At 42.9% G+C, this 10,654-nt stretch overlaps 1 protein-coding gene across 2 annotated transcripts in view; it reads left to right on the top strand.

Moving 5' to 3' along the window:
- The window catches only part of GEMIN2 (gem nuclear organelle associated protein 2), an 18,607-nt gene that overhangs the window by 6,865 nt on the left and 1,088 nt on the right, over positions 1-10,654 (top strand). The window contains exons 3-9 of one of the 2 annotated variants that reach the window (XM_006015361.2): positions 2,418-2,507; positions 3,297-3,356; positions 3,588-3,698; positions 4,494-4,538; positions 7,047-7,115; positions 9,582-9,692; positions 10,632-10,654. In XM_006015361.2, coding sequence (XP_006015423.1) covers positions 2,418-2,507; positions 3,297-3,356; positions 3,588-3,698; positions 4,494-4,538; positions 7,047-7,115; positions 9,582-9,692; positions 10,632-10,654 — 509 coding nt within the window. Of the gene's footprint in view, positions 1-2,417; positions 2,508-3,296; positions 3,357-3,587; positions 3,699-4,493; positions 4,539-7,046; positions 9,693-10,631 lie in introns of those variants that run through there. The other variant, XM_025201395.1, reaches the window with a different exon arrangement.

Genomic DNA, 10,654 nt, shown 5'->3' with positions numbered 1-10,654 from the left:
GGCCCCGCCCCCCCCCCCCCCCGCTAGCCCCAGCACAGTCCCCCTACCGGGTCAGGACCGTCGGCAGCATCGGGATGTGGCCAGGGCCTGCATGGGAGCCAGACCCATCCCGGCACTGCCGAAGGCCCCAGCCCTGCGCAGCCCCAGCCTCAGCCCTGTGCTGCCACTGGCCGCATCCCGGCACTAGTGACTGCCGGGCTGCAGCCCTAGCCCCGTGCTGCCAGTGGGCCCTGGCCCCAGCTCCAGCCGCAGTCCCATGCTGCTGGGTGGTCCTGGCCCCACAGCCCCAGCAGTTCACTGCCAGTGGGCCCCAGCCCCAGTCCCACGCTGCCCATGGCCCTGGCCCCAACGGGCACAGTGCCAGCACCTGCTGTCTTCCTGGAGCTGGGAGACAGCCAGGGCTGGCGCGGGGAGGCAGCACTTGTTTGCAGCCTTCCGGCTGCAGCCAGCCCAGGTTCGTGGTAGCTGCTGATAGCCATGGAGCCTGGGCTGCTCCCAGAATCTGGCTGAGAGGATGGAAGCCCTGCTGCAAGCAGCCTGGGCTCCATGGCTATCAGCAGCTACCCAGAAACTGGGTCAGCTGCAGTCAGGAGGCTACAAACAGCTGCTGCCTCCCCCAGATCCAGCCCCAGATCCAGCCCTGGGCTCCAGGGAGATGGCAGATACTGATAATGCTCCCCACTGTGCTGCCCTTGCCACCAGTTCTGCAGAGCAGCATATGAAACCTGGTGCAGCAGGGGGTGCAGAAAGCTGCCTGCCACTCCAAGCTCCCCACTGCCCTGGCCACACTTACCCTGCAGGTGGGGGTAGCAGCAAGGGGCTCAACCCTGTGTGCTGCTCACACTGTTCCCGTGCAGGGGAAGTGTGACCCAGGCAGCACGGAGCTTGCAGCAGCAGGCAGCTTCCCTGTGCTGCCACTCTGGGTCGCACACAATGTGCTCGGGAGGGCAGCAGGGCCGGGAGTGCAGCGTGTGTGAGGGCAGCACAGCGGGGAGCATTGCCGGTATGTGCTGCCTCCCCGGAGCCCGGGGCTGGGTCTGGGAGGCAGCAGCTGTTTGCAGACTCCTGGCTGCGGCTGGTCCAGGTTCTGGGTAGCTGCTGATAGCCACGGAGCCTGGGCTGGGGGGCAATGGGCAGCAGAGGTACAAGCAGGGCTGGGGAGCAGGGGCTTTGGGTGGGGGGCAAGGAGCACAAGCAGGGCATCCTGCTATGTACCCTCTGCCCTCGTTTTGTTTTTCTGGCATACTGACACTCCAGTATCTTCCAAGGTAGGCATTGTGGGTTTTTCAGCACTCCAGCCAAAAAACATTGCCTACCCCTGCTGTACAGTCTTCCCTGTGCTCCCCCTGCATTGTGCCCCCTCCTCCACCATATAAGCCACCCTCGCCCAGCCAGGCAGCAGCAAAAGCTCTAGCCCAGAGGCCGAGGGGCAGCAGTCACCTGCCCCAGACCCATATTTGTATCTAAGATAAGGGTTTTTTTTCCCTCGTGTTGAATGGAGAAAAAAACTTGTCTTGGATATGAGTAAATGTGTTTATATATCCCCCAGATCTTTGTTCTGTCTACTTCAGCATGACTTAGGTAATTTTGTCTTGAGGAGAATTTGTTTTCTGATTCATCACTGTTAGAGGCTGGCTTTCAGTGTCAACTTACTCCATGGCTCAAAGGTGAATAATAATCTTGGATTCTTCTGTGTCATTTTTTTTTTATGGTACTACTTTCAAATACACATGGAAGGATATTTATATTCCCTTAATAAATGTTTTAACTATAAACACTGAAAAGTGGTTTCATCCCCCAAATTCTTATTACAAATTCAGGTGCTTGTATATGGTAAGCTGGAAATGTAATTTTTCTTCCATCTTATTTCTTGAAAACTCCTTCTGTGGCTGGATAATACCCCTTAATTTAAATAGCAGATCTATTTAGGACACCAAATGCATTGTTGCTAACTGTCATGATTTTTGGCATTTTTCTTCAAGTCTACGCTTCAGGAATGTGAAAAACTTAGCACTTTCTTTTATATATAGTTATATACATATATAAAAGAAAGAGCTAAGTTTTTCACATTCCCAAAGTGTAGACTTTAAGAACAACGCCAAAAATCATGAGAGTTGGCAACACTGCAAATGTCTTCAGTACAGCTGAACATTTAGTAGTCAAAACACATTTTTTAGACTTTGTATAGAATGTGGAACCTTCTTGTTGATGAGGTTCTGTTTTTATTAAGAATTATGGCTTCAGTGGTTGGGAGGATTAACTTCGTAGTCTCAAAAAGGAGCCATATCAAAGCAGAACTTGTCTTGATTTCGTTAGTTTTGCATGCTTCAAGTAGAAATTCTTAATTTTAGACTCAGTCAGCTTAGATTCTTTTTCTACTCCTTTTTTCATAACAGTTATTGCCTGTGCTTTATTAGCTCTCAGGATGCCAACCTGCCCCTGAAGGATATTCTCCAACTCTCAAATGGCAGCAGCAACAAGTGGTCCACTTTTCAGCTGTTCGTCAGGTAAAGAACAGTGTTTTTTCAAACTAGTACAGTATAGTTTGGTGGATTTTTTCTTACGGGGAGAGGGATGATCTAGTTGTTTTGTGGGGTTTAACATTTGATGGAAGAAAATAATAGATAAAGCAGTTCTGTTTCACATTAGAAAATCTCTTGAGGGCTTTCTGCCATCATATGGTCATGTGGTTGTTTGTTTGTAAAGTTAATTTACCCTGAAAATAGAGTTCCAAAGAAAGTCTTGGAAAAAAGAATTATCCTCAACCAGCATAAGGGACAAAATAATTCCTTAATGTTAAAAGGAATATTATCAAGTAGTTAACTACACAGAATCTAAGTTTTGTCCTAAAACAGAAAGTATTGGGTCAAATACTAATACAGACATGTTGGTGAACTCTTAAAATTGAGGCTGAAATGTTCTCTTTCCAGTCCAGCAATTGGGTTTAAATGGATGGAACTTGCTTTAATTACTATCTTTTTGGTTATCTTTAGAATCAAGTTTAAGTAGATTAAAGAATCTGTGTATTTTTCCTTCCATAGATCATTACAAATTGTTAACCAGAGTTTACTACTTAATCTGAATTACATTAAAAGAAATGCATGAAATATTTGGCCAGTTATTCATTCATTCACAACAATGTGAAATCTAACATTTTCCTAAAAAAATACTCCTTCAACAGGTGTTTTTAATGGTTATGAAGAACTATTAAAGCACATGGAAGATGAAAACAGTTTTGATTTAGAATAACATAACCATGAAATATAAAATAAAGTGTGTTTATTGTTATCCTTTAGAGTCTGAACAAGCACAGAAACCACTGGAAGTCACAGAATTTGGACAGCAATGTTACAATGGTCAGTAGAATTTTTATTACACTTTAGGAAACAATTTTTTTTTTAATTGTTAATGTATCCTGATGGCGGGCATGCTGTAGTAATTGTGTTCATCTTGTGAATCCTGATCTACAATTTATCCATTCTTTCTTGATTTTTTTTTTTTTTTTTTTTTTTTTTTTTTTTTTAAGAGATTTGAGTCTTTCAGTGTTTTTGCTGCCTGTGAAAACTAATCTACACTGACTTTTTCAGCCAAAATCAGAAGATGAAGAAGGCTGGAAAAAGTTTTGTCTGGGTGAAAAAGCATATTCAGAAACAGTTACAGTAGCTGATAATGAAAATCTAGGAATTGATTATATACAGGTAGGCTACTTAGTTCTTGGTTATTATACTTCATTAAAATCTTTCAGAAGTTGCCCTACTGTGACATATACTGGGGCTGAGGTCAGTAAAACTGACAGGTTGAAAGCAGGTTGCCTAATGAGCTTGCTACCTAATTCCCTACTATACAAAGTGGGACCCTAGATAAATCGGAGCTTGGACTTGCACCTAAGTTTCCAAATGAGATAAAGTAACTCTTTTGGATTATTGTTAATTGATACAAGATTATAGGCTGTCTTTTGTGCATGTAACAGTACTGGAGCATAGCCAGCTTCAATGTTTTGATGATCAGATGCAACCCTTGAAACAACTTGACCAATAAATAAGAGCTTTGCTAGAGTAGGCCCTGGAAGGCATGCGTACATAGAGGGAAAAAAAGTGTTGGGGCCTAACCAGGTTTTGTGATGCTCTTGCCATGCCCCTGAAACAACAGTAAGAGAGCAAAAAAAATTAGTGTTTCTATAAATTCAGAATATAATTGATGGTGAGATCTGAAAGAAATTAAGTTTAGGTCCTTTTAAATCTGATGCCTCATCTCACCCAGTATGTAGAGGCTTTTAAATTAACTATTTTGCTACATTATCGCTGTTACCATTATTTATTCTACCTGGCATTTTGAAGATGGTAGTTAAGACTAGATGTTTTGAACAAACATTGCTTGAAAAAATAAATGGATGTGTGTCCTGTTCAGACTTTGTTCTAATATAAACCTTAAAACTTTATTTGGGAAATGTCTTTACTTTGTATGTTACAATTCCAATCTGGCTTTTCTTTCAGATGGGCTTTCCTCCTTTGCTAAGTATTGTTAGCCGAATGAATCAAGTAAGTTTATTTGTACTTAGCAAAAATGTTTGGGGGAGGAAGGGGGGTTGCTTTTTAATAATTTACCTATCAAATGTAGATATACCTCATCTATTAGAATCATAGTGTGAAAGAGAATATGGCTAATTATTTCATTGGCAGTGCCTGAAACAAGTGTTGCACTGTTTCAAACAACTGTCTGTTTCTCACTTACTTAAATAGATGTATTTTTTAATTTTGAACCAGGGTGGATAAAAATCAATCATTTTAAAAAATGTAATTGGATTTTTATTTGAATCACATTTTTAGATTTAATCATATATATGATGCCTTTAAAAAAAAAACCCTATATAAATATAGTTTTAAGATATGTTAAAGCTTAAAGATATCATCAGGGAATAGGGATTATAACTTCTAATTATATACTATTTGAGACAATATATTCATGTAACCTTTTTAGAAAAAGTTTATGAATAAGTCACAACAGGCCATGGACTATATTAGGGGTCCAGTCTTATGAGGTTCCAAGAGGCTCTGCTATAGATTTGTAAAGATTTAAAGAAAACCACTCTTCCCAATGGGACTCAGTGCTCAGTCTGGAAGATACCATTAAGCATCTGTGATGCTTAGTTTCAGTTCTCAAACAGTGGATTTGTGTCTCCAGAGATAACATCCTTGTTAATAGCAGTCTATGGAGATGAAAGAGAACAGACCTGCTTACCTACTCATCGGCACTGTAGTCTCTCTGCAGGTTTTTGTAGATAATCAAGCCCTTGCCTTTCTCTAAAAGTGCAAAGTTTCAAGAAGTTAAATGAATAAAGGATATCAAATGACAAGAATGCACTTTTGTAGATAACAGTGATTAAATCAAGGCTTCTTGACCAGTGATTTAAATCAAATCCATCCTATTTTGAACTGTTTAGCAATAATTGCTGATAATATGCAAGTTCTCTGGCATAACTTCTCTTAATCCATATGTTTAAAAAATTGCTTAACTCTAGGGGTGTACTTATACAGAATTTTGGGGGCTGATACTGCTAGCTCACTTTTAAGGAGGCATATCAGCTAATGTGGATCCGATTTCCAATACAGCTGCATCCAACTGGTAAGTCTGTTGCGGTGGACAGGGAGGGGGAGAGAAGGGGTGTTGGGGGCAGAATAGATCACCACCCCCCACAGTGAGGGAGGGAGTGGGGCAGGCACTGCCCACTGGGGCAGAACGAGGCATGCGACTGAGCTGCTTCTTGTCTGGGGGGCAGCTCTCACCACTGCACGCACCCAGGTTGGGGGGATGGGGATGTGCCCTGGATCTGCATTAGGGGAGGGGGTTTGAGCTGGGGCCAGGGCTGTGCTGGGCTCTTCCTGGTGTGTGGGGGCTGCAGGACTGCACTCAGGACTGTGTTCCCAGTGTGTGGGGGCTGCGCTTAGGGTGGCTGGCAGCACTGGGAGGGAGCTAGGGGGGCTTCAGCCACCCCAAAATTTGCCGTAGGCCCCTCCGGGCACTGCCCGCCCCGAGCATAGCCCCCACGCACTGGGAGCGCAACCCCACATGCCAGGAAGAGCCTGGCACAGCCCCAGCCCACAGGCCCCCCATGCAGATCCGGGGCACTGGCCCTCCCACCCGTATCCCCCCCCTGCCCTCCTGGAGTGCACACAGCGGCGGGAGCTGCCCCTCCCACCCCATGTCTCCCGGACAAGCTGCAGCTCAGTCCTACAATCTACCCCGCCCCAGCAGGGCCTGTCCCAGCCCCTCCCTCCCTCACCAAGAGGGGCATTGATCTGCCCCCCCATGTTCCCCTTCCACCACAACAGACTTACCAGCTGCATGCAACTCTCCAAGCTGCTGGGCTGTGCTCTTCGCTGCCTACGTGCTGCACTACAGCTGTGCACATGCGTGAGCATTTATCGGCCAAATGATCAGCCGCATCAGGCCGATTTCCAATGCAATCAATTTCAGTGCTGATCCGATATCAAACTGATGTATCAGTGCACCTTTACTCCTGTTAATACTTCCAAATACAGCTAACTTAGTTTGAGTTACACACACTAACTTGTTTGTTGTGTGTAACTGATTTTCTTTTATCAACTTAAATGTTTTCTTTAAATGTGATTGCATGTGCCCTTGTTTTCCCGTATAATGAGACAAGGCACCTGATTTTTTTGCCTTAGTCTCTCAGTACTGAGTAATCCAAATTTATTCAGACTAATATGGACATTTTCCCAGGCCTCTAATTATTTCAGCTTTCTGTCCCACTTTGGGCATTTTTATTTTCTTACTATTTAATCTCAGTCCCTTTTAGAAACTGCTGTTACCAAATTTCCTATTGTATGTGTAATAATGGCGTGTGATAAACGCCCTGTCTAGATGCACTGTAGAAGTGAAATAAATGTTATGTCACTATGCAAAGTGGAGTCACTTGTTCAAGTCTTCTAATCTAATTACACTGTAAAAGCATCAAATATGTGCAATAGCTGTTTTTACACAGCAACTCTTTCAAATGTCATGTTCTTTTTTCCTGTCTTTGAAAGGCAACTGTAACTAGTGTCCTGGAATATCTGATTAACTGGTTTGGGGAGAAAGAGTTTACTCCAGAGCTGGTAATTTTAATTTATTCTGTCTACCTACACATGAATTTGAGAAAATTATGCGCTATCAAAATGATACAAGGAGAAGGACGCACAAACCTCATTGTACTTGCTATTGCTATTAAAGTAATATAAATATGTTTCATGTGAGGGCATTCTGTATATTGCTGCCATCTTTTAGATTAAAATACTGCTGTAATTCATGAGTCACTCGGTCTTAAAAATGAACAAAACTTTTTGGGAAATGCCACCTATTCTCATTATGTCTGCAATTATTTTTCCTATGAGTTCTATTAAAACAACTACTTGTATTTCTTTCTAATGAATCTATTCCTGAAACAACCTCAGACTCCAGTGTGTTTTGCATCTTATTTTCCATATATGTACATCAATTGCACATCCTGTGCCCTCCTTTTCAGTTCACACACACGTACTACAAAACAAAATTGCAACTATAGCCAGCATACCCTTTCATTTCTTTCCACTACAGCAATGGGAAGAGCTGCACTGTTCAGGATTGAAGCTCCTGTGTTACAGGTTCCTATCACATTCAAAAATAGGACTTTTCATTGACTGCATAGTAAAATGAAGGTTGCACAGCTTGAGACTTGGTTTCCTGTAGGGTTTTTTTTGTTTGTTTTAACAGGGCTTTGCGGGGGGGTTAGTTTGTGAGGGTTTTTCTGTTGGGGGTTTTTTTTGCATATTTCAGCTATTTCCTCTAATGTTTGCACAATGCCTCATTAGGCTTTGAAATGAACTCCAATGCTTTCTAGCCTTTCATCCTCAATCTTTCTAAAAATATAGAAGCTTTTGCCCAAAATTAAGCCTGAAGAATATAACTAACTTTAAGAAAAAAATTAAGTTTTGTAAAGGTAACTTTAACTATAGAAATTTGTATCAAATGAATGCAGTAAACCTTGCTACTTGATCTTTTAATACTACTATCAGGATGAAAATTATTAGAAATTTTGGAGTCCTCAGACTGAACATGGTTCCCGGTTTTGTTTATGGACACTTGTTGTATTAGAACTGATCAGTGATGCAATAGGAAGATAGGAATAATTTATTTGTTTTTAGATTTATTTCTGAGTAGATGTTTTTCTCCAGATGACTTAATGAAATTGAAAAGGTTTTCGCCATTAGATGCCCTCAGCCAATCCTTGGAAAGGCCCCATGAAACGTACTGATTTCCGTAACAATAGTGACTTGCCTCTAAAGTATGTAGTAAAGGGCACTTAATTGGAATTAAAAGAAGTCTTTCTAAAATCATTTTCTAACCACTTTAGAAAAAAAAGAAAAAAATTTTGAGCTGCATTAACAAAAGTATTGTATGTAATTTACAAGAGACAGTAATGCCACTCTTCAACCCTGGTTAGGCCCCATCTACAATATTATGTCCTGTTCAGGGAACTGCATTTTAGGAAACATCTAGAAAAACTGTCAGAGTCAAAAAATGAGTGGTGACGATAAGGGGGTTGGAATGCAAGCCATTTAAGGAAAGACTGATATGTGGGTGAATTATAGACTGGAGAAAACAAGATTACAGGGTGGCATGAAACGTTTAAAAATATTTGAAAGGCTGCCATGAAGAGGGCCTCTGTTCTGCCTGACTACAGAGGACAGGATGTAAGGTAACATGTAAATTGTAGAAAAACAAATTTAGGGAGAAATCCTTAAGAGCAGTAGGACAATGGAACAAACGGACAATGGAACAAACTGACAACGGAAGTTAAGGAATCTCCTTTATTAGGTCTTAAGAAGTGGCCAGATAGGGATCTGTCTGGAATGGTTATAGGAATAGCTTATCCTGCATTTTTTTGCAGGGGATTGGGGACCCTCAGTGTCCCCTCCCTGTGTGGATGTTATTTCATAATGCGTACGACTTGTGCATGAGACCAGCATCTAGTTCCAGTAGCATCCCAAAGATCTGGGGTGTCCAACTGACAACCTACAGGCCATAAGCAACCTGCAAGGGACTAATCTATTCTCCCTGTTGCTGCTGGCTTAGCAGCCAGTCTCTGGGCTTTCCCTCTGGCTCCCACTTCCTGTGCCTGTCCCAGGGGTGGTGCAACATGCAGGAGCCTATGATGCAGGGAAGCCTGCAGCTGGTGAGTTGAGGGGTGCTGCCCATGTACAGTGGAACAGTAGCTCAGGTGTGTGGTGTAACAGGAGAGGACTGTCCGACTGGTAGCCCATAGGCATGGTTTAGCAGGGTGGGAACCTGCAGGCAAGGGAGGAAGGGGTTGTATGGAGCGGGGTGGGGGTGGCTGCCTGTGTGCACTGTGTAGCACTGGGTGGGATGTGGGTCAGAAGGTGCTTTGGTTTGCTCTTTCAGTGTGCAGCCCCCAGGTGCTGAGAAGTTGGGACAGCCCTGCTATGGAATAGAAAAGCCTAGTGCATGGGAATGGTGGTATGTAAACCAGTCACTTTTAATTATAAGCTGATAAATTTTCCCTTTTTGTACTTTAATATATGTAGGGTAGATGGCTTTATGCTCTGCTGGCATGTCTTGAAAAACCTTTATTGCCTGAAGCCCACTCTCTAATTCGCCAACTGGCAAGGCGATGCTCTGAAGTCAGAGTACTAGAGGTAAGATCCAACTTAAAATCATACAGAATTGGGGCTGGAAGGGACCTCAGGAGGTCATTTAGTTCAACCCCCTACTCAAAGCAGGACCATCCCCAATTAGAGCATCCCAGCCAAGGCTTTGTCTAGCTGGGTCTTAAAAACCTCTGAGGATGGAGATTCCATAACATCTCTGAGTAACCTGTTCCAGTGCTTCACTACCCTCCTAATGTGAAAGTTCTTCCTAACATCTAACCTAAACCTCCCTTGCTGCAACTTCAAACTATTGCTCCTTGTTCTATCATCTGTCACCACTGAAGACAGTTTAGCTCCATCCTCTTTGGAACCACCCTTTAGGTAGCTCAAGGCTACTATTAAATCCCTCTCATTTAATTTGGAGAACAGAAAATTGACAAAGTCCTGCAGCCTCTCCTCATAAGCCATGTGACCCAGCACCCTAACCACTTCTGTTGCCCTCCACTGGGACCCTCTCCAATTTGTCTACATCCTTTCTATGGGGGTGGTGGGGGAGCAAAACTGGATACAGTACTCTAGATGTGGCCTCATCAGTGCTGAATAGAAGGGAATAATCACTTCCCTTGATCTGCTGGCAACACCCCTACTAATGTATCCTAGTATGCCATTAGCCTTCTTTGCAACAAGGGCACACTGTTGGCTCCTCTTCAACTTATTGTCCACTATAACTCCCTGGTCCTTTTCTGTAAAAGTAGAAGAGTTACAGTGGTGTGGGGATGATCTGACAGTTGTGGAAAAACTAGGACTCTGGAATACTCTTTCAACTAACTGAAGATCTAACTGGGTGTAGATTGTTTTTCATTCACTTAAATGATCATTAATTTCTGGGGACATTTGAGATTATTGTAGGAGCTCAACAAGCTGTTTAATATTATTTTCTGAACCACAGTAGCAAGTATCTGATCTAATATTATTTTTGTTTTGCAGGAGAACAAGAGTGAAGAAAGAGT

This window comes from Alligator sinensis, unplaced genomic scaffold, assembly GCF_000455745.1.
Source record: "Alligator sinensis unplaced genomic scaffold, ASM45574v1 scaffold280_1, whole genome shotgun sequence".
Lineage (NCBI taxonomy): Eukaryota > Metazoa > Chordata > Crocodylia > Alligatoridae > Alligator > Alligator sinensis.
This window is presented reverse-complemented; position numbering and strand designations above follow the sequence as displayed.